The sequence below is a fragment of the Zingiber officinale genome, chromosome 2A, assembly GCF_018446385.1.
Source record: "Zingiber officinale cultivar Zhangliang chromosome 2A, Zo_v1.1, whole genome shotgun sequence".
Lineage (NCBI taxonomy): Eukaryota > Viridiplantae > Streptophyta > Magnoliopsida > Zingiberales > Zingiberaceae > Zingiber > Zingiber officinale.
In genome coordinates, this window is record NC_055988.1 from 178,208,674 (window position 1) to 178,232,525 (window position 23,852).

General features: G+C 38.8%; 2 protein-coding genes and 1 long non-coding RNA gene across 6 annotated transcripts; 2 read left to right on the plus strand and 1 right to left on the minus strand.

Moving 5' to 3' along the window:
* Window positions 1–2,241: 2,241 nt before the first annotated feature.
* On the plus strand, window positions 2,242–6,294 carry LOC122043498 (glutamate receptor 3.4-like). 2 transcript variants are annotated; one of them, XM_042604129.1, is made up of 6 exons: window positions 2,242–2,632; window positions 3,018–4,363; window positions 4,494–4,771; window positions 4,843–4,874; window positions 4,976–5,382; window positions 5,480–6,294. In XM_042604129.1, the coding sequence occupies exons 1-6, from the start codon at window positions 2,359–2,361 to the stop codon at window positions 5,927–5,929; spliced, it is 2,787 nt and encodes a 928-aa protein (XP_042460063.1). In that variant the 5' UTR covers window positions 2,242–2,358; the 3' UTR covers window positions 5,930–6,294. The 2 variants fall into 2 exon arrangements, with proteins under 2 accessions (XP_042460063.1, XP_042460064.1); XM_042604130.1 differs by having other exon boundaries at window positions 2,492–2,632; window positions 2,964–4,363.
* Window positions 6,295–11,423: 5,129 nt separating this feature from the next.
* LOC122040339 lies at window positions 11,424–12,828 on the plus strand. The gene is made up of 2 exons (XR_006128586.1): window positions 11,424–11,551; window positions 12,045–12,828. It is a non-coding gene; the product is annotated as an uncharacterized LOC122040339 (long non-coding RNA).
* Window positions 12,829–14,911: 2,083 nt separating this feature from the next.
* On the minus strand, window positions 14,912–21,961 carry LOC122043499 (putative pentatricopeptide repeat-containing protein At1g10330). Of its 3 annotated transcripts, XM_042604133.1 has the most exons (8): window positions 21,659–21,961; window positions 21,434–21,557; window positions 20,948–20,991; window positions 17,693–19,265; window positions 17,566–17,621; window positions 17,139–17,270; window positions 16,201–16,383; window positions 14,912–15,803 (listed from the first exon to the last, which is right to left on the minus strand). In XM_042604133.1, exon 4 carries the CDS (start codon window positions 19,238–19,240, stop codon window positions 17,798–17,800), a length of 1,443 nt encoding a protein of 480 aa, XP_042460067.1. In that variant the 5' UTR covers window positions 19,241–19,265; window positions 20,948–20,991; window positions 21,434–21,557; window positions 21,659–21,961; the 3' UTR covers window positions 14,912–15,803; window positions 16,201–16,383; window positions 17,139–17,270; window positions 17,566–17,621; window positions 17,693–17,797. The 3 variants fall into 3 exon arrangements, with proteins under 3 accessions (XP_042460067.1, XP_042460065.1, XP_042460066.1); XM_042604131.1 differs by having other exon boundaries at window positions 17,139–17,621; XM_042604132.1 differs by having other exon boundaries at window positions 17,139–17,621; window positions 20,935–20,991.
* Window positions 21,962–23,852: the final 1,891 nt, after the last annotated feature.

The window sequence follows — 23,852 nt, forward strand, 5'->3', positions numbered from 1 at the left end:
GAGCCACATGGGTGATTCCTACATTATTTCAGTATATTTTTCAAATTTTCATGTTGGTATTCTAAAATATTTTCTGAAAAAATCATATAAATAATTTACTTTCTAAAAATATTTTCTGAAGAAATCATATTAAATAATTCACTTTTTTTTTAAAAAAAAAAAGGAGAAAAGAATACTCTGCTTTGATTAATGCTTGTGAATCTATCAAATCAGAGAAAGTAGATTCCAAATCTTTCCACCAATTTGTAAAATTATTCTTTTTATATTCATCCATTTGCTCTTTATTTAATCCTTTTTCCACCGACGACTACATTCTCATTGGCTGTGCTGCAGCCAAACCAGCTCAGCGTCATCACTCAGTACTATCTACATTGTGCTCCAAAATATTGAGGGGACGTTTGATTTAGGGTAATAGGAGTGGGGAATGGGAATGAGAATCATTGATTCCCATTGTTAATGTTTGGATTATAGGAATAGGAATACAAATAAGGGAATGAATCCTTGAAATTGGGTAATGACTCATTCCCATGTACCTCCCCTTCAATGAGTCATTACCCTATTTTCATCAATCAAAATATTCCCTTATTCCAAAAATACCCTTGACTTAAAACTAAAATTTTTTCCATTAATATCAAATACAAAATATATTTATTTATTTTTTCTTTCATATCACTTATCTCTCCTTATTCTCTCTCATTATATTTTCTCTCTCATCATAGTTTCTCTCTCATCATTTTATCATACACTTTCTCTCTCCTTAATCTCTCCTATCACATTCTTTTTTCTCTTTTTTTCTCATTACACTTTCTCTCTCCTCAATCTCTTCCATCGCACTCTCTTCCTTCTTTTGTTCCTCATCACACTTTCTCTCTCCTCAATCTCTCCCATCACACTCTCTTTTCTCTTTTTTCTCATCACACTTTCTCTCTCATCATACTTTCTCTCTCCTCAATCTCTCTTATCACACTTACTCCTTTTTCGCCTTTTGCCACACTTACTCCTTTTTCTCTCATCACACTTTCTCTCTCATCACACTTTCTCTCTCATCATACTTTATCTCTCCTCAATCTCTCTTATCACACTTACTCCTTTTTTCCTCAACACACTTTCTCTCTCATCATACTTTATCTCTCCTCAATCTCTCTTATCACACTTACTCCTTTTTTCCTCAACACACTTTCTCTCTCATCATACTTTATCTCTCCTCAATCTCTCTTATCACACTTACTCCTTTTTTCCTCAACACACTTTCTCTCTCATCATACTTTCTCTCTCCTCAATCTCTCCCATCATATTCACTGTTCTCTTTTTCTCTCACCATACTTTCTCTCTCCTCACTCTCTCTCATTTTTTCTCACTATATTTTCTCTCTCTTCATCCTCTCCTATCATACTTTCTCTCACATCATACTTTCTCTCATCATGCTCTCTCCAATCACACTCTCTTTTTTCATTTTCTCTCATCACAGTTTCTCTCTCTTCATTCTTTCTTATCACACTTTCTCTCTCATAATACTTTCTCTCTCATCATTCTCTTTCATCATATTTTTCTCTCACATTTATCTTTTTCACACATCTAATTTTTTCTCTTATTTTTCTTTAAGGGTAAAAAAGGAAACTTTGATTTATTCCGATAGAAGATATACAACTAACCAAACATTACTTTTAAGAGTGATATCCATGCTCATACCCATTCCCATTCCACAATACAATGATTCCCATTCCGATTCCTATTCCTAGGAAAGAACCAAACGCCTCCTGATTTTTCAATTGGCTCATTATTCAAAATGACCCTATAATATTGAAAATATTCTTTCGTTTATTAATTCAAAAGAATTAAATTATTTTAGTAAATAGTAGACAAAGCAAACCATAAGTTCACCCACCATGATAAGTGGGACCGACGTCAACGGTATCAACGACGAATAGAAGATACTGACTCTAATACGTATCTAAGTTACTCGTGTTGACTAGATTTTATGCCAACTTGTATTTGGAGTTTCGACCTTTCTCATCGCCATTGACACAAGAAACTAGATCATGGAACAGTCTAGTCACCCCCTTCATTATTTTGTATTTCAATAGTAGAAATGGAAATCTTCGGGGTAAAAAGATGAATCGGAAAGTTTAGGGGAATTTCGAAAAGAAACTAAAAATTTGGATGATAAGACAAAATTTCCCAATTCGTCACCTGCTCAAATGACTCAGGCGACATGTTTCATGGCTAGGCTACTTGAGTCTCCATCATTCTCAGTCATCTCCTTTTCTCATGAACGTTTGTTTATTAGCTTCTACCATATTTTAGAGCTACAACCGCTCGAAAAATAAACTCGTTTTTATTCTCTTTTTTTTGTTGAATATGGATTCGAGCTCTCTCCTTGCTTTGTGGTTTTGCGTTGCTGTGACGAGCGCCATGGCTGCAGGCGACAACAGTACAAATTCCACCACCAGGCCGAGCGAGATCAGCATAGGCGCCCTCTTCACCTTTAATTCTTACATCGGGAGGGCAGCGAGGTTGGCGATTGAGCTCGCTGTGGACGATGTAAACAGGAACTCGAGCGTTCTCGCATGGACGAAGCTCAAGTTGCTGGCGCAAGACACAAATTGCAGTGGGTTTCTGGGAACTATTGAGGGTGAGTGAAACTGCTTTTCTTTTTATGAAACAACTATCTTTTGTTTGTTTCAATTGATGATCTAGGGTTCTAGGGATTTTAGAGAGCATTATTTCTGTGGAGTTTGACTGTTTTTTGGTTGTCTCAGTTTGTGAAACAGTTTTGTTTTTTTAATGATAATAACGAATAAATTTTCATTTTTTTTTCTTTTGAGAAAGATTACGCATCTGTGGTATCAAAATAAATTTTAATATACAACCATGCCAAAAAAAAATTTGCAGATATTTTTTTTTTTTGCTTTTAAAAATTCAAAATTGGAAAATATATATATTTTAGTTAAGAAATATTTCAGCTGCAGGATGATCATAACGAATGTTTTTGACAAGCAAAGCTCCTGCTATTTCAGCATTGCAGCTAATGGAGAAGAAGGTGGTTTCTATAATAGGACCACAATCCTCTGGGATTGCTCATGTTATATCTCACGCTGTCAATGAACTCCATGTACCTTTGCTCACGTTTGCCGCCACAGACCCAACTCTTTCTTCTCTGCAGTATCCTTACTTGATTCGTACAACACAGAGCGACTATTTCCAGATGAATGGAATAGCTGATCTAATTAGCAACTATGGTTGGAGAGAAGCCATTGCCATTTTTGTGGATGATGATTATGGTAGAGGTGGAATAACCGCATTAGATGATGCTCTAGCAACTAAACGCTCTAAGATCTCCTACAAAGCAGCCTTTCCTCCACATGCTGATGCAACCATGATCAAGGACGTTTTGGTGCAAGTAAATCTCATGGAATCCAGGGTTTATGTTGTACATGTAAACCCAGATTCCGGTCTCACAGTCTTTTCGCTAGCCAAATCTTTAGGAATGATGGGTAGTGGTTATGTGTGGATTGCTTCAGATTGGCTTGCTTCGGTTTTAGATTCAACTTATCCGCAAAATTTTGACACCATGAACCTTATACAAGGGGTCATTGTTTTTCGTCAGCATACAGCAGATTCTGATCTGAAGAGAGCATTTGTGACCAGATGGAGTCAGATGGTTAGGAGTGGGAATGCAAGTTCAAGCTTGAATACTTATGCGTTGTATGCTTATGATTCTGTTTGGTTACTTGCTCATGCTATTGACCAGTTCCTCCGAGAAGGAGAGACATTTTCTTTCTCTGATGATCCGAGATTACATGATGCAAATGGAAGCTCGCTACATTTAACTTCACTCAAGTACTTTGATGGTGGTGAACAACTTCTCAAGAAATTGCTGCTAACCAACTTCACAGGTGTCACTGGTCAAGTTCAATTTGATTCTGAGGGCAATCTAATCCATCCGGCTTATGAAATACTCAATATTGGTGGGACAGGCCTACGAACACTTGGGTTCTGGTCTAATTACTCTGGTTTTTCAGTTGTTGTTCCTGAAGTTCTCTATGGCAAATCGCTGAATGCGCCCACCAGTAACCAACTGCTCTACAATGCCATTTGGCCGGGTGAAACAACAACAAAGCCTCGAGGTTGGGTGTTCCCAAACAACGGAAAGCCGATACGGATTGGAGTTCCTTATCGTACAAGTTATAAGGAATTCATATCAAAAGACAGTAGCCCTGATGGTGTACAAGGATACTGCATTGATGTGTTTAAAGCTGCGATCAACTTGTTGCCCTATCCTGTTCCATATTCATTTATTCTGTTTGGAGATGGCATTAAAAATCCTGGCTACAATGATCTAGTGGAAAAGGTTTATGAAAATGTAAGTATCTTTACATATTGTTTATGTTTTCTTTCTGTGAATTACAAGTTTAGTTTGAAGATGATTTCATTTAATTTGCAGCTTTTGTTGCACTTTCTCTAATCATGTAACTTATCAATATGCTCTTTAGTACTTTGATGCAGCTGTTGGGGATATATCAATCGTGACGAATAGGACAAGAATTGTAGACTTTACACAGCCATATATAGAATCTGGCCTCGTCATTGTTGCACCAGTCAAAGAGAGATCTTCAAGTCCTTGGGCTTTCCTAAAACCTTTTTCAGTACAGATGTGGTGTGTGACAGGGGCTTTCTTTCTTTTTGTGGGAGCCGTAGTATGGATTCTCGAGCATCGTTCAAATACCGAATTCCGTGGATCACCAAGACAACAACTTGTGACAATATTTTGGTCAGTGAATGCCATAATATTATTAGTATGACTTGTTTAATATGATGCTCAAGTAAAACTATGTTTTGCAGGTTTAGTTTCTCCACAATGTTCTTTTCTCACAGTAAGTAAAAATATTATGTCTGATTCACTTAATGAAAATTTGCAGATACACTCTTGTGACATTTTGAACATGCATTTCTAATATCGCCTGTGTACTTCCAGGAGAGAACACTGTGAGCACCCTGGGGAGGTTTGTGCTGATCATTTGGCTTTTCGTGGTGTTGATAATAAATTCTAGCTACACTGCAAGCTTAACATCCATCCTCACAGTTCAGCAACTCTCTTCGGGTATCCATGGACTTGATAGTTTGATCTCTAGTTCAGATCCTATCGGATACCAGGTAGGGTCATTTGCGAAAAATTATATGATGGAAGAGCTTAATATTGCTGAATCCCGGCTAGTGTCCTTGAATAACCCAGAAGCCTATGAAAGGGCGCTTGAGCTTGGCCCGAAAAATGGAGGTGTTGCTGCGATAGTTGATGAGTTTGCCTACGTTGAGCTCTTCATGTCCACCAATTGCAAATATAGGCCAGTAGGCCAGGAGTTCACAAAAAATGGATGGGGTTTTGTAAGTGTTGAGATGTTCCATTTCTACACATCTATCATGATTCCCTAACAGCATGAAGTCTATTGTGTTAATGACAATCATCATTTCTGCTCAACAGGCCTTTCCAAGAGATTCACCACTTGCAATTGATTTATCCACAGCGATCTTGGCACTCTCAGAAAATGGTGATCTCCAGAGGATCCATGACAAATGGTTACAACACACAGGGTGTAGCTCACAAGAAAGTGAGATCGATGCCAACCGGCTCAGCCTCCGGAGCTTCTGGGGCCTTTTTCTCATTTGTGGCATTGCATGTTTGGTGGCTCTCATTGTGTTCTTCATGAGAATATGTTGCCAATATAGCAGGTATAGTAGCCAAGACGAAGATGCAAAGCTCGAACCCGAACGCAGCTTGAAGCGTCCAACACGATTAACTAGCATCAAGGATTTGATTTCCTTTGTAGATAAGAAGGAAGAAGAAGTAAAGAATTCTATCAAGCAAAAATTGAGCCATATGCAGCGACAGAGTGATCACATTTTCAATGGACAATCCACGTCACCAGCATAGGGAGAATGCTACCAGAAATTTTTGGGTGATCAAGTTTGTGCTCCGCGGATGGTCACCCAAACAAGTGCACACCGTAAGAGGGGTGCCGACGAATATCCTTAGACAAAGGCTTGAATAGTAAAGATATATAATATAGAAGGGTTAGGCCCCCAAGTGATTTTTGTGCCATGGTAGTGAAAAATATAGAAGACAAGTGTTTAGTCGTTTGGAGAACCAAATGAATGTGATTGTTGGGGAAGCTTTCTTGATTACATAATATTTCTTCCTTAAGAAAATGTTACAGAATTTTGATATACAGAATTCTGAGATTGAAGAAACATTCTTGATTTTGTAACAAAATGTCTTTGAAACTATTGGGAGTGCCACTGAATTTCTCAAATACGGTTAAGTTGTTGAATTTCTCAAAGTTCCTTCTTGTCTATGTAGTAGCTAGCCGGTGCTTCTAAAAAATATTAAAAAATAGTATTTACCTTGTTGAAAATTGGACCAACAAACAAGTAAATAAATTACTTATCTTACACTAACAATAACAACACTACAACACCTTTTTGTGGATCACTCACAATTCTAAGACAAAGAAGAAAAACAAAAAAATTTGACTCACAAATTGATACTTGATTTGATCAATGAAACTAAATACACGGTAGAGTATTTATAGTACTCTTCATACAATCTGGACCGTTCAATTAAATTAAATCATAGCCATTGAAATTCTAATTCTTATCCATGAAATGAGAAAAACACTCTTGACCACACATTTAATTTTATCTTTTATCAAGTCGTCATCTTTATCTATTAGAAAAACAAATAATTAAATAGCAAATCTTATCTATAACTCTTATCTTTTATTGGATAAGTTTTATCCTTTATTTGGGTTGGAGTTGACATTTAACACTCCCCCTCAACACCAATCGTTTGTACTATGCCGAGTTGATCACGAAACCTTTTGAATTTGCTGGCGCTCAAGCCTTTTGTGAACAAATTTGCAACTTGATCATCTGTACTGATTTGTCTCATCTCAATTTCTTCTTGGAGAACTTTTTCTCTGATAAAATGATAGTGCACTTCAATATGTTTAGTTCTTGCATGAAATATCGGATTTTCCGCCAAACGAATTGCCGATTGATTGTCACAATATATTGGAACTGCATAATCAACTGGTTGATGTAGGTTATTTAATAGTTGAATCAACCATGTGCTTTCTTGAGCTGTCATTGCTGCTGCTCGATACTCAACTTCAGTGCTTGATAATGATACAGTTGGTTGTCTCTTGCTGCACCAAGAAATTGCTCCAGAACCAAGCTTAAATAAGTAACCAATTATTGACCTTCTGGTGTCATGATCTCCTGCATAGTCAGCATCACAGTAACCAACTAACTTACAGTCTCCAATTCTTTTATACACAAGACCATAATCAATTGTGCTCTTCACATATCTTAGTATTCGTCGAACTGCTTCCAAATGAGGCTTCATTGGATTTTGCATGTACCGACTTATTACACTAACTGCATAAGAAATATCAGGTCGAGTTAAGGTTAAGTAGATGAGACTGCCTACCAATTTTTGATACATAGTTGTATCTTCTAGGCTTTTTCCTTCATGTGCACACATTCTGAAATTTGATTTCATAGGTGTTGAGATTGGTTTGCAGTCGAGCATTCCGAACCTTTTCAACAAGTCTTTTGGAGTACTTTTGTTGACAAAGGAATATTCCTTTTTGTGTGCGGTTAATCTCTAAACCAAGAAAATGCTTGAGTTGTCCAAGTTCTTTCATTTGAAATCGGACTGATAAATTCTCTTTTGTCTGAAGAATTTCTGATCCATCATCACCGGTGATGACTAAGTCATCAACATATACAAGCACGATAGCTAGTTTTCCTTCATTTGATTTGACAAATAGGCTAGAATCTGCAGATGTTACTAAATAATCACTCTGAGTTAGAAATTCAGCAATCTTACCATACCATGCCCTAGGTGTTTGTTTCAATCCATAGAGCGCTTTCCGCAGTTTACATACATATTCAGGATGATGTTGGTTCTGAAAACCTATTGGTTGGATCATATGAATTTCTCGATCCAATTCTCCATGAAGAAAAGCATTTTTCACATCCATTTGCCACAGATTCCAATCTTTGTTGGTTGCAAGTGCAAGTAGAACTCGTACAGTTGTAAGTTTCGCCATCGGACTAAACGTTTCATCATAGTCTAGTCCGTACTGTTGAGAGAAGCCACGAGCTACCAATCGTGCCTTATACCTTTCAATTGACCCATCTGGACGACGCTTTATTTTGTAAACCCATTTGCACGAAATGAGTTTCACATCTCTTGGTTTTGGTATGAGATCCCAAGTCTGATTTTGTTGCAGTGCATCAATCTCTTGTTTCATCGCTGTCATCCACTCAGAACTTTGTGATGCTTTTTCAAACGTCTTAGGCTCTACTGCTTCTTCAACTATGGCTGCATTTGCATATTTTGGATTTGGCCTTCGTGTTCTTGTTGACCTTCGGAGTTGAGATTGTGGAGTTAATTCTTCCACTTCATTAGGCCTTTCTTCTTCATTTGGATGTTGATATATGCCGGTTTGCCAAGGAATCTGAGTCACTCTTTGCTCTGCATCATTATCATTTGGACCTCCTGATTCATCTGAACCTGATTGAAGTTGAACTATATGCTCCCTCATCTTTTGTTGTACTTTATCTTCAAGGTCTTTAGATTCTGGCAAGACCTCCTTCTCTGTGGTCCACCAAGAAGATGCTTCATCGAACACTACATTTCGTGAAGTGTAACATCTTTCGCTTGTTGGATCGCAGCATTTCCACCCCTTTCTCTGGCTATCGTATCCCACAAAGATGCATCTAATAGCTTTCTTGTCAAACTTGCTTCGTAAGTGATCAGGAACAAATACATAACATACACATCCAAATACTCGAAAGTAGCCAACTGTAGGTTTTTTGTTCCATAACTTCTCAAAGGGTGAAATAAATTCTAACCTTGGTTGAGGAAGTTTATTGATGATAAAAGCTGCAATCCTCATTGCTTCAGCCCCAAAACGTCCAGGTACATTCTTCTCATGCAACATACTTCGACAAATTTCTGCAAGATGTCGGTTCTTTCTTTCTGCTACACCATTCTGCTGTGGTGTGTTGGCACAAGTGTATTGATGATATACTCGACTTTCTCTCAAGTATTGAGAGAACTCTCTTGAGCTATATTCTCCTCCATTGTCTGTGCGCAAGCAACATATCTTTTTTCTCAATTCTCCTTCGACTAACTGCTTAAACTCTTTGAACATTGAGAAGGTATCAGATTTTTCTTTCATAAATAAAATTCACACATACCTTGAGAAATCATCAATGAATGTCACCATATACCGCATACCACCAATTGATGACTGCTTAACAGGCCCGAATACATCAGAGTGAACTAACTCCAATGGTTCCTTTGCTTTGAAGTTTGACTCCTGATATAATAATTGGTGTGCTTTACCATACTGACATCCTGCACATATTGTGTCTATTCGTATGTCTAGTTGAGGAAGTCCCTTGAGCATCGACTTCTGCATCATCATGTTTAATTTGGAATAGCTAACATGACCTAGCCGCATGTGTCATATAACTGTTGTCTCACTTTTTCTTGTCTTGTATATATATGCAGACTCTGCTGACATCACGTAGAGCGACTCTAATCGTTGACCCTCCATTGTTGGTGTTTCTGAAATTTTGAGGTTTCGATATACCTTTACATTTTCAGGACCAAATAGAACATAATGACCTGAAGATGTTAATTGGGCCACAGACAGTAAATTCTTCTTCATTCCTGGGACATGATAGACATCTTGAAGAGGCACTTGGTTAGAATTATATCGAGGCGTAATTACCGTCTTACCAACATGTGCTATTGGTAACCTTGAGTTGTCGGCTGTAACCACTATACGAGCTCCTTTGTATTGAAATAAGTTTTGCAATTTTTCTTTATCACCCGTCATATGATTTGAGTAGCCTGAATCCACGATCCAATCATTTTTGTAGTCAATCTGTTCTGGCGTTGTTGTGAGAGCCAAGTCTTTTTCCTCCGTAGCCATCAAAGCTTCAGCATCCCAACCATCTTCGCTATTCTCTTTAGAATTGAAAGTAGCAGTGTTGCTTTGAACGAACCTTTTCTTGGACCAACAATCTTTTGCCATGTGGCCCACCTTCCCACAATTGTAGCACTCGCCAGAAAATTTTTTACGATCACCATAATTTTTCGAGACTCCCCCTGGACGAGAGCCTCCATTCCCATGATAGCTTTTTACCTTTATCGCCATCCTTTTTAAATCCACTAGTGTGCCGTTTGAAGTTGCCTTTATTTTTGTTGGGGTAGAGCGCTTCTTCTTCATCTTTTAGTGAGAGTCCTCCCATTTGCTTAGCCATAGCTTCTTGACCTGCAAGTAAATTTTCAAATTCAAGAAGCGATGACTGTGTTGGCCATCCTTGTATAGCAGTAATAAATCCTCGATATTCTGGTCTCAAACCATGAATAATTATTCTTTTTATCCTTGCTTCCCCAATAGGAGCTGATGGATCTAGCTCTGAAATTTCGCGACATATCAACTTCACCTTGTGGAAGTATTGGGCAATCGTCTTGTCACATTGCGCTATTGACAATAGCTCGTTCTCCAGAAGTTGCAATCTTGTATTATTCTTCTTTGAAAAAAGTGTAGCAAAGATATCCCACACTTCCTTTGGTGTTTTGGCATCTCGGATGTGCTCCAACATTTCTTCTTCAATTGTGATCTTTAAGGCAAACATTGCTTTACCTGCCTTAATCTTCCATTTTCGCAAAATGCCATTGGCGTCTTCTGCCGGCTGCGTAGCTTCACTACCACCAACAACCTCCCAAAGATCTTGACCTTGTAGGTAAGACTCCATGCATGTTGCCCACGTGTTGTAGTTTTTGTTGTTGAGCTTCTTGATACCTCCTACTACTTGAAGGCCCCCCCATCACGGCGAAAAGCTTTGATTATACCAAACAAGTTTGATTAAAAAACTTGTAAAGCATAAAACTCCTCACAATCTAAGATAGCTCCACCAAGAATAATCCCTGATTAACTTGGCTCTGATACCAATTGTTGAAAATTGGACCAACAAACAAGTAAATAAATTACTTGCCTTACACTAACAATAACAACACTACAACACCTTTTTGTGGATCACTCACAATTCTAAGACAAAGAAGAAAAATAAAAAACTTTGACTCACAAATTGATACTTGATTTGATCAATGAAACTAAATACAAGGTAGAGTATTTATAGTACTCTTCATACAATCTGGATCGTTCAATTAAATTAAATTCTGGCCATTGAAATTCTAATTCTTATCCATGAAATGAGAAAAACACTCTTGACCACACATTTAATTTTATCTTTTACCAAGTCGTCATCTTTATCTATTAGAAAAACAAATAATTAAATAGCAAATCTTATCTATAACTCTTATCTTTTATTGGATAAGTTTTATCCTTTATTTGGGTTGGAGTTGACATTTAACAACACTGACCTAATTGCTTCTTCTTGGATACATAGTCCAAGATTGGAGCTTGGATGGCAATCAACGCCAGCACGCTTTGATACTGTATGGGAGGTACACGGAAAAACCTTATAATCTCCGTTGTTGCAAATATAATTTCCCTGAAAAATATAAATTGCAACATAAAAAATTTAGTTTGCGTATAAATTAAAAATCATTTAGAACATGCATCTACTTAGCAATTTTCGAAAGTGATAGCTTCGTTTAGTTTTTTTCTACGTATGAATTCCGAAGCTATAGTAAATATTAAGATCGATATTGTTGCTATAGCCTATGTCAGTATAATTTCATTTTGTTATGTATTTTTTAATTGTGCAATTTTCAATCTAGATGACTTTAATGTATTTAAATATTATAATTACAGATTGAGTGTGGCTACAGATATGAATCCACTACTGTTGTAGTATTAAGATTTTATTATCTGGAACTTAGTTTTGAAGGATACATAAATTTAGATAATTGGAGTAGCAATAATGTCTTATTCTTAATTATAAAGTGATCAGACGAAGTGAAATTGAGATGGAATTCCAATGGAATTTGATAACAGGAGCAACCCAACCTATAATGGAAGCCAGCGTTGTTGGGACTCTTTCTCTCCCAAAAAAGATCAAATTTGTATGGGTTCAGATACTATAATATAATCCTTAACAGAAGCACCAGAGAAACCCATCAAATGCTCTAATGGAGGTCTCTATGCAATTCACAGTTTATAGTTATTCAGGTTGATACAAAAGAAAAAGAAGTTGTAAAGTTGTTAGCAGGCTTGGATAAGATGATCAGTTCAGCTAATTCCTTTGCAAAGCTGATATATATATGCACAAGCAAATCCATGTTTAATTGGTTGGAGCTAAGAGGAGATTGGAGATGAGTCAAAGATTTTATTTGAATCTGGATAGAATTAAAGGCTACGCCGTCATCAAGCTCCGCCCATCTTCTTCATCCGTCGCTGGCATTCGTCATTACCTAGATCTGAGATGGAGCGATCTTCAGAACTAGGAGGGTATGGCTTCCCCCTGGACATAAGAAGAATAAAGGAAAGAAAGAATCTTTTGCAAAGAATTCTCAGTCAACTCCAAGCTTCACACATGAACAATATCCAAAACTCTTGGCTCTCTTAAAAAGGGTGAAACTCAACCAAAGGTAAATGTTGCAAGTTCAATTATCCCTTTTCATCCTCATGCTATATTAATTCAAAAACTCCTGGGAATTGGATTATTGATAGTGCTACCACAGATCATATGGTTTCATCATCCAAGTTATTACTAGACACAAAAATATCCTCATATTCATCCGTTGGATTACCTAATGGAAATAAAGCACAAATTACTTCAGTTGGATATGCAAAATTTAGTTTAGATCTTACTATCACAGATGTCCTTTGCGTGTCATCCATTTATCTCAACTTATTATCGGTTAGTAAGATGACCAAATCTTTAAATTTCTCGTTCACCTTTTTTCCTTATTTTTATTTTTTAAGGACTTGTCAACGAAGAAGATGATTGATTTGGGGAGACAACATAATGGCATTCATTACATCTTCTTCTACACCATCAAATCCATCCATTCCTAAAGTGAATAATGCATCTTCACGACATGATCTATGGCATAAACGACTAGGTCATCCATCAATGCAAAAAACAAAAACCTTTTGATGCATGGCACACCATCCTAGTGATGCATGACATTCCTTTTGAGCCAACACTTAGGTTTTTGCGTTGAGGGCTGGCTATTACACCAGATATGTCTAGTTTTGAGTGGTAAGAGTTTTGGAGTTATGATTGGGGAGGGTATACTTTTTTTAGTCGTCAGATGAGAGGATAGATATTTTGGTTTGAGAGATGTGAAAGGCGAGGTTATACATATGAGACTGAAAGATAAGAAGGTATACATTTTGTTATGAAAATGTGAGGATTTACATTTATACATTTTGTTTTTTAGAGGGGTGTATATATTTTAGTTTTTTGGGAGATGTGAGGGTATACATTTTGGGATGACTTATATATGTGTAGTATCTATTTTTACAGAGGACAGTTTAGAGATCAGCACTATGGGAGAGCATGGATAGATGGATGATAGACAACTACATGCTGACAGTTTGATAGATCAGCTGAGGGTCTGTCAAATGACAGACGATATCTCAGTGGATGCATTGGACTGCCACTTAAGTATGGCAGATTCGATCACTTGGCCACCTATATACATATGACTACCGACAGAGGATGATGCTACAACAAACCTCACAGCTAAAGAACTTGTATCTACATCAGGGATAAATACAATAAATATCTATCGAATATCATCTAAAAGTATATTTGTAAAAGACATATTTGACCAACTTCATCCAAAAAAGTATTCACAAATCTCTAAATACACTCTATAAAAAAATATCAATGTTTCTTAGATACCTATTATGGGAGTAGACGAATTTGCTCCATTGATTTTACTTTATCATATTGCCTAAAACAACCCAAAAACAAATCCATAAAATAAGCTTTGCCTAAAACAACCCAAAAACAAATCCATAAAATAATAAAATTCGTACCAGATTCTTGTTGGCAAGAATCTAGGGGAAGTGTTCATCTACTAGAAGAGAACTTGTCAAAGTTTTCAACTTCACAACTGCAGCTGAACAAACAAAAATTTATATTGGAAATGAAGCGGGTCTGAGACTTTATAAAAACCCAAGCTTTAAAGTTTCAAATGTTAGGTAACTAAATACACAGTAGTAAAAATGTAGCAAAAACCAAGTGTAGCTATGGAAGACAACACCACATCATTCCTTTCCTAAGAAAACAGTTCTTATTATCAACCAAGGACAACTAAACAACAAAATAGGTGAATGAAACACAAATAACTTATGGGAATATAGAAAAGAAAAACAAAATTTCAATAGAGTTAAACAGCTCATACCCAAACCAGTCACACTTATCTTTTTCCTGTGGGGGGTACACAACAATGCTTCTTGTTCTATGGAAATGAACAATGGTTCCTTGAAGCCAGCAACATCAATATCTTCAACACGACAAATTTGAAAACCAGAAAATATATTAACAATTCAAGAAACTTAATACAAAAGAGACAGATAGTAATGAAAAACATCAATATCTTCAACACTATAAATTTGGAAACCAAAGAATATATTGACAATCCAAGAAACTTAATACAAAAGAGACGCACATAATAATGAAAAAGTTTACCAGGAGGATGAACATTACAGATCAACCACAAAAATAATTTCATCACAAATTGCCAAATTTTGCAACGAGTTTATTTTCATTGCAAAATTTATCACAAACTACTGAAATTTTCAATCAGCCAAATTCCGATTCATCAAACAAATTCCAATACATGTCAACACAAACAAACTATGTAAAACAAACAATACATCAAACAAACATCAAAAACACAAACAAATTTCACATACAAATTATCTCCAAAAATATTATAAAAATGTATTAAAAATACAATACATTCAAACACAACAAAAATATTTTCCCAATAACAACAAAATCTAATTAATTTTCACAATCAAATACAATGTATCCAATCTTTTTATTACACTAGAAGAAAAAACAGAGGTGAAAGAACATGTGACAAGTGTCAATAAGCTTAAGTGAAAACACAGTAGGGAGACAATAGGCCCATCTACCATGCTCAGTTGCATGGAAGAAAAAACATGATGATCGCCAACGCCCAGAAGATTCCTCAATCAATGTGCACTCGGACACTGAATCACCAATTGTACCAGTTCTTTCCTCTTGAAGCACACTCATGGCTTGTACTGGATTTTACTATACGATAAGAATGCATCAATAGTGTTCTTCAGAATAGTTGGCATCACTTGTAGCTCAACATAGCATGTAGCATTTACCGAACAAAAACTGTTGGACTTTCTTCTACTTTTGATTCAGATTTTAGAACAACTTGTTTGCACCATTTTGAACTACAATAGACCTAAAGCTTATCCACAATGTCACTGGTATCAGTTATTCCTATTTTTCCAAGTGATCCCATAGCTGAAGAGAGATATCTGAAGCTACTACTTCCCTCGATGCAATTTTGGGTCCTCCTCTTTGGCCTCCTGTACTTTGAGGTCTTTGAGGTGTTGTCATGGTCTTCACCAGCTTTGAAATGTTGCTGGGCAAAAGGGACAGACAGGTGATGGCAAACACAAGGTTGTGAGGTTGGACTTGCCATAGCAGCACAAGGCAAGTATGCAATGGGCACACATCTGATGCTTGCAGTCCTGGACCTCCATGTTGCAATCTCGGTAGAAGCAGATCAAATATAGCTCAGCATCATGGTCCTGAAAAAACTTCTTATCATGAGACTGAAATATATTGCATCAAATGTTCAATCCAGTTTTGTCCCCCAACTTATCAAGCCAATTAAAGAATAAGAATAAAGTTCAACCACTAAAGGTTTAAACAAAAATCTCAAATGCATAATCTACATGTGTTGGAGGTGTTTCAGCAGTCATCTTTTGCATCACTTTGAAACTGAGGTTCAAAGATCATGGACACGAGAACTATTACAGACACAAAGCTAGAATCACACTACAATGAAGCGTGGTATCATGGTGTGTTGGTCTAGCACATTGCTCGCAATCCTAGTAGTACAATGTAGAGGGAATCTTATAATGGGAGTGATATTGCTGGATGATTAATTGAGATCAAAACAATATCATGGGTAACATATCTTACCTCGGAAATATCATTATACGTCAAGGATTGTTTTGTTGCTTTCAGGATCTTTAGTTCCCTTTCTCTGTTACCTTCCATCAGAGCTGCCTCTAGGAGAGCTTTGGTCTCTAGGTCAAGTTCACTAATGAACTTAAACTGAAGAAGGTCAAATAAGAGGGACTGCTGCAGATGGGTTAAGTCGAGCTGCACATGTTACATGACTCAGCCTAAGATCGCGATTAAGTAGGATGCGCATGTTAAGTAGGCCAAACAAGAAAAACAAATATTTTTTCAATATACATTAATTTATATTCGCATATCAAACAGAGGTGAAAGAAGACAAAATTGGTGTGATTAAGATTAGAAAAACTAGTATAAAATTTGGGAAGCTTCCACTACACAAAAAAGTAATGTCTAGTTTAGAATTAAAAAAAAAACAGATAAAACGATGATTCTGTTTATGAATTGCAATTAATTAGCAAACATCCTGAAAAAGATGTTATAGAGGATGACTGGTAGACTATAATTATCATAAATCAACCAATAATCTTTTCCTTAACATAAAATTGATCACATCACAATAAGGCTACATCTCTACAGAAACAAATTGTGGGCATCCATAGGGCATCCATAGTGGTACAAGTTTATTGTATCATCATAACATTCCTTGGTCTACACATTTTCAAAATGTTTATACAAAAGATTTGATCATCACTCATCAGGAAGAAGAAAACAAAAAGTCACAGCTTGGAATTCTATAAAGAAGTCAAATTACAGGTTCGTTCAAACTTGTATTGATCTTAAAGAATCCAGAAAGGAATCATTTTTCTTATTGCCACTATTATTTCTTTTTCATAAAGAGCGAGCATAATTCCACAACAACCGCAACTCTTGCAAAGAAAACCAAGATATAGAAGAAGCAAAAGAAACTGTCCAGAGAGGAACCAAAATCATCGCACCTTGACATCGGTGGGCTGGGAGAAGATGAACAGGAAGTAACCTATAACCAAGCCGAAGGCGAACCCCACTCCAAACCCAAAGAAACGCAGCACTGTGCCGAAAAACTCAATCGCCACTATCTAATCCACCACCTAGCCAAACAAAATCAACAAAGGCAGATAGAAGAGAAGAAAAGTGCAGATGTGTGATGATGTGCCCGGCCTCGTGGCCATGGCTGAGGAGCCCTGCCACACCTCGCCGCACCCAGATCGAGCCAGAGAGGGGAGGGGCAAGGCATCTTCCCAGATTTGAATTTCCATTATACTATTCCATCTTCCTTTTTTCTCTTTTTCTAAATATGTGCATGCATAACTGAAAATGTGAAGGTTCAAACGTTCTAACTTGTTACAATTTTATTTAATAAAATCTGCTTCGGGGAATGCATACCTAGATGCAGGAGCATGACCAAATTTCTCAGAGGAAGAGTGCAAGGCATTTCCCATCTGCATTTCAAAAGGTCAAGTCAGATTGTTCAAAGCCCAAAATGAAATATCAGACTTACTGCTAAACTTACCTAACCAAAGTTATTGCGATACTAACTGCCAGAAGGTACATTTCACCAAGTCTGTTTCTCCTTGGTTTGCCCAAGTATCCAAAGTTACATTCTTCCAACATATTTTCAAGAAACAATCCAGCTATGCCCAGTGGGCTTTCTCATCCCTGATTTCTCCCATGCAATCTTTAGCTCTGCAGCATCGTTCCATCTCTCAGCTGCAGCATATAAGTTCCTGAGAATCATATTACGACTGGAACTCCCAAAGTGTAGTCTAGCCAATTCTTTCCTCACATTATCCACAATTTGTGCATCTTCATGGACCTTGCAAGACCCCAAAAGTGCACCCCATACTGATGCATCAGCCTCAAAAGGCATCCTCCTGATGAACTCAACTGCCTCCTTCAAGAAACCAGCCCTGGCCAAAATATCAACTACACACCCATAGTGCTCCATCAATGGAACCACTCCAAATCTGGAATACATCGCCTTGAACCACTCTAAACCAATTTCTACTAACTTTTGTCTAGAGCAAGCAGATAAAACTGCAACAAATGTGATGTGATTGGGATGCATGTCTGCAGCTCTGAATTCTTCAAACAAGATCAGGGCTTCAATCGCCTTACCATTGCAAGCAAGAGCCGAGATCATTGCATTCCAAGTGCAGACTTCCTTCTCCAATGTCGCTTTAAATATGCTCGTGCAATAAGACAAAAGGCCATGCTTGTTGTACATGTCGATCAATGCAGTCCCTAGGAATGCTGTCAAAGGGGCTTCATTCCGGATGATGTAACCATGAATCTCCCGGCCATTCAATTGAGCATCGAGACCATCCAAATTGGCGAACACAGAGAGGGCGCCGACCAACATAGCTTCATTCGGTGTCAAAGGAACATCCTTCTGCATAATCCATCGTCTGAAGAGGGAAATTGCTGAATGAAACTCATAATTCTTGGCGTAACCATTGATGAGGCTTGCCCACGTAATAATGTCTCTATCGACCATTCTATCGAACACCCTAAGAGCAGAAGCAAGGTTGCCGTGGAGACATAGCGCATGGAGGATCGAGTTGCAGGAGGCCAAGTCCGGATAGGATAATTCATCGAACGTCTTTCGTGCAGAATCGAGATCATGAGCACGTGCGTAAAAGTCGACTATGGAGCAGTTAATGAATCCGTCGAGGGTGAGACCGCGGCGGAAGGCCTGAGAGTGGAGGGTTGGGACGGAGTAGGTACAGCAGTAGGTGGCGGCGACGACTTTTATAAGTGAAGGAAACGTGTGGTGATTAGGGAGGACGCCGTGGGAGAGCATTTGGGAGAAGAGAATGAGACATGCATGGGGGAGGCCTCGGTAAGCCCGTATCAGGATGTTGTAGACGAAGGTGGTGGGGGTGCGCCCGGGAATGGGAATGTCGTCGGGGTGGGAGGATGGGGAAGGGAGGAGGTAGCCTGTGGTGATGAGAGCGGCGTGGATTTGCAATAGCAGCGACGGAGGCTGGCAGCGGTTGCGCAAGTATCCAAGTAGTAACTTGAGATCTGGTATGCGTTGGTGGCGCCGAACAGACATCATGCGTCAACACTTCTTCCTCTACTCGCTGTTTTGAAAAGGCGATTTCAATCAATGGTACTCTTCTTTATAAACCAAATAATTATTATCATAATGAATAAACAAAACAAATAATTGCCAAAACCAAATAATTGTCAATTGTCTAGCAAAAATAATATTTTAAAATAATTTAGAGTAAAATATAATTATTAATTAAAGAATCCAAGAGACACTGCTTACATAGTGCAAGAAAAAATATTTGTTGTTTTGGCTGTTGCACAATTTTGATAAAAATACTAATGGTTTGTGATGCTTTAATGCGACAAAGTATCAGATTGTTATTATTTTCATTCTTAAGGTATTATTTATGCATTCTTGGCGCATAAAGCTTAATGGAGGCATACAAATTATGTAACCAATCCTGAATAGTTGGGACACATACAGTTTACTAAAGATGATGATGAACCAATTTAGGATTTGCCATTTCCAAACGTATTAAAACTTTTTAAAGATCATGAGTTGTTTAGCATGTAGATGATATCTGTTCCTTGATAGTTTGTCTGGGAGCTTAACCAAATGTTGGGGTTATATGTTTATGAAAATCATGATATTTTGATTCATTGAAAGCATTATGATTGCTTGATAATAATTTATTAGTACAGTTTAGTGTGAATAACATCATCATATTAGGGACCAATTTTAAAACTCAGTCACTAATAATATAGTAGAAAATTAAAAATAAAACAAAATTTCCATGTTCGATCGTTATCTAATAACAACCCATCATTATCAAATAACTTGGTTCAATTGTTAATTAAAATTTGATTCGGTCATTAATTCAGTAACAAATTCCCATGTTTCTGGGAAGCCAACCCTTTATATTATGCCATCAAAATTTTGAGCCAAAGTAAATTCATAAAGAATTTTCACAAAACAATTTAAGAGACTTTCTTTTTCATATTTCTAATTACTTTCTTAATCCATTATATCCATTCACTTTTTAAATTCACAGTCAACTTCTTTTTTCCAACTGCCATATATATACACATAATCCTTTGAGACTTATAATATGTTGTAATTAACAGTCTAATAAATTAATTAATCTAGCAAACCAAACGCATCCTAAGTAAATCACTCTTTTACTTTAGTTTGTTAAAGAGTTAACAAAATTCTTAAATTTAGCAAATAACTCATAACAAAATGCCTCTACACTCAATAGAAAAGACCATTGATGGAAACACAAGAAAACACAAATTTATAAGTTTTTCTTGTCTTCTTCCTTTTAGAAGATCTTTTTGCATCATTTTCCCCCCTTAATTGTTCTTCTAATTCAATAGCTCTCAAGCATCAAGATGGACCCTGAAATGGGACGTATTATACTCATTCTATTTGGAATACTAGGTAATTAATTAAATGCTAATCATCCACTTAATCTTGGTTTTCAATCTTTTCTTTATTTCTTTTATCATGGATTTTTTTTTAAATGCTCCCTATTATTAGGGGCAATCTCTTTCTTGATTTATCTTTCCCCAATGTAAGTACACACAATTTTCTTAACTAATTAATTAATTAGTTAATTATAATAATTATATAAGTTAATCACTAATTAATGATTGCAGACCTACTTTTATAAAAATCTACTGCACCAAATCAGTATAAGGAGTCCAGTCGTTGCATTGAAAAGAAGGAAAGACATTTATAAATACATAGAAGAATACCTAAAAAACTTACAAAAATGTTTCTTCCAGAGTATTTGGATCCTCTACATGAGGAACCTGTAAAAAAAAAACGAACTGTTAAAAAATAAAAAAAATAAAAATCAGCATACTCGCAACAAAATAGAGCGGCTGGGCCGCGCAGGGGCAACGACCTATCGCGCAGCCTGGCCGCGCAGGGGCAGCGGCCCATCGCACACCGGGACGTGCAGAGGCCGCACCCCATAGGGCTACGCAGACCAGGCCACCAGATCTCTCTGGCTGGACCAAGCTGCGGATGGCAGATCCAGTGGCCCGCCGGATCTGAGCACGCTGGAGCTGTGCAGGCCACAGATCGGGCGGCTGGGCCGTCGGATCTGCCTGGCTGGGCCGCCGGATCTTCCCGGCTGGACCAGGCTGGGCGCCGGATCTGCCCTCTAGCACACACCGGAGTGAAAGATCTGGCCTCTAGGTCATAGATCCGGCGGATCTACAACCACCGGAGAGAGAGAAAGAGAAATACCTTCGCACCCAGCCTTCCTTCGCACCCGAGCCGCCGGATCTACAACCACCGGAGAGAGAGAGAAATACCCTTCGCACACGGCAACAATACCCAAGCACCCGGTCTGCCTTCGCACAAGGCAACCCTAAATATACGATTATTCGCGTTAGTCACAGAATTGTGGCAACGGATACATTTAGCAACGAAGGGAGTTGCATTAATGGTAGCAATAGTTTTTGAACATACCTCTTGAAGATAGGTTTCTGCACAATAATCATCTTCTCCATGACACTCAAAATTTGTGTCTGCTTTGGTAACATGGGATTTTATATCATCAAGCTGTTCAGTGAGTCTTCCTAGCATCTGCATCAGTTCTCTTCCTTTATCAGCATTCCCATGCCTCATTTCTTTTTGAGTTTCTGCATCTGCATTTTGAGCTGCTCGACATCAATTTGAGTCTTTGAGATGTAGAAGATTCATCCTCGGAGTTACCAGAAGTACCCTGACATTCCATCCCAATTGATTTCTTTTCATGTTTCCCATTTAGGACGAGTTTCCTTAGCTAATCCTCATGGAGATTGTTAGCTTTGGTCTTCCATTGCATTAGAAATCTTCTAGTCCGTAAATTGTGGATCAAGGAATGATCCATTGCATGAGGACCCTTGATTTGGATATATCTCATCTTTAAATAAGTGGAGTCCATTCAAATCAAGGGTCTAAAAAAATAGATCATCCCTTGATCTGCAATTTGCGAACCAAAGAACTCATCCTCCTTCCATTGGGTTTCTAATGAAACTCTAGTAAACTTTGTTTGTTTTTGTTAGAGCACAGTCATGCCTATACATGACTGTGCTCTAACAAAAACAAACAAAGTTTACTAGAGTTTCATTAGAAACCCAATGGAAGGAGGATGAATTTTTTGGTTCGCAAATTGCGTATATATATATATTAAAATTAGATTTGTCCTTTAAATCATATATAAGTGATCCGGCGGTTAAAATAGGGGACCTTCATTTTGAGGTGTCAATGTCACGTGGGAGTCAAAAGGCTAGGTGGTCGACTGGAGAAGGGCGGACCAGTCGGCCAACCGGAGAAGGATGGGCTTACCTGCCGGTCGGCCGATCGATGAATAGCCTATAGCGAAAGGCGCCCTGACAGGGGTCGGGGCTCCGGCGCTCGATTGAACAGTAACGAAGGGCCGAGCGGAAGTCATGCTCGGCAGAAGACATAAGGTAACATATTGCTAGCAGTCCCTACATAACACTTTACCGAAGATCTCCCCAAAATACCGATGCAGACGGAAGGCCGGACGTAATATGAGTGCCGTCCGGCCTGGCGTAAGATGAGGGTCGGCCGGACGGACGCCCCGTCCAGCCTGGCCGGCCGGACGCCCCATCCAGCCTGGCAGGCCGGACGCCCCGTCCAGCCTGGCAGGCCGGACGCCCCGTCCAGCCTGGCCGGCCGGACGGACGCCCCATCCAGCCGGCCGGACGGACGCCCCATCCAGCTGGCCGGACGGACGCCCCGGTATGGGGTAGGGAGAGAAAGACAAGGAACATCTTTTGACAGCTGTCAAGTCCTATGACTAGGCCATACTCCCAGTCTGTCTACGAGGTGTTCTGCTGTCCCATCGAAGACGTGCCTGGACTGTAGCAGTATGGTGTCAGGTAAGCTTTCTGATAAACACACACCTAGGTATGGGCTAAGGACGCATGTTTGCCTCGGTAGGTGTGCGTGAGCTCTTGCACCGCTCTATATAAGGAGCCTTATGCTTCGCCGGAGGTAGACGGATTAAGATTTTTGGAGCCACTTCTTTATTATTCGCTTGCCTGACTTGAGCGTCGGAGGGTCGCCGCCGGGAACCCCTTCCCGGCCCGACTTCTGTGCAGGTTCGCCGGAGGTTCGTGCTACCAGACGGAGACCTGCGTTATCGACTAGGAGAGCGCCACGTGCCCAGCGTTCGTTGATTCAACATTCGGAAATGATCAATTTGGCACCGTCTGTGGGAAACGCTCCTGCATCCGAACGGAAACAATGGACGAGGCTGGACGACAGCACACGGTGACGCTTTCCACGGAAGAACTCGACGCTCTGGTCGAGTTAAGGGCCGCTAAGCTCGTCGAACATAAACAGAAGGCACCAGCCGAGCGAGCAGAGCAGCAAGCAACATCAGCATCAGGGGGCCGAGCGGAAGCACCTCAGGCCACCGTTGCATTCCATCGGGCCCTATTCCGCACTCCTGAAGCCGCAACAACTAATCGAGATCGGGGATCTTCTTTGGATGAAAGGCCAAGACGAGACGACAGAAAAGGGAAAGCCCCCCGAGCGGATACATCGCCCGAGCGGATTAATCGCCAATTCTCAGAAGCCATCTTGAAGGATCCTCTGCCAAAGCACTACGTGCCCCCGACGATCGGCGAATACAATGGGACCACCGATC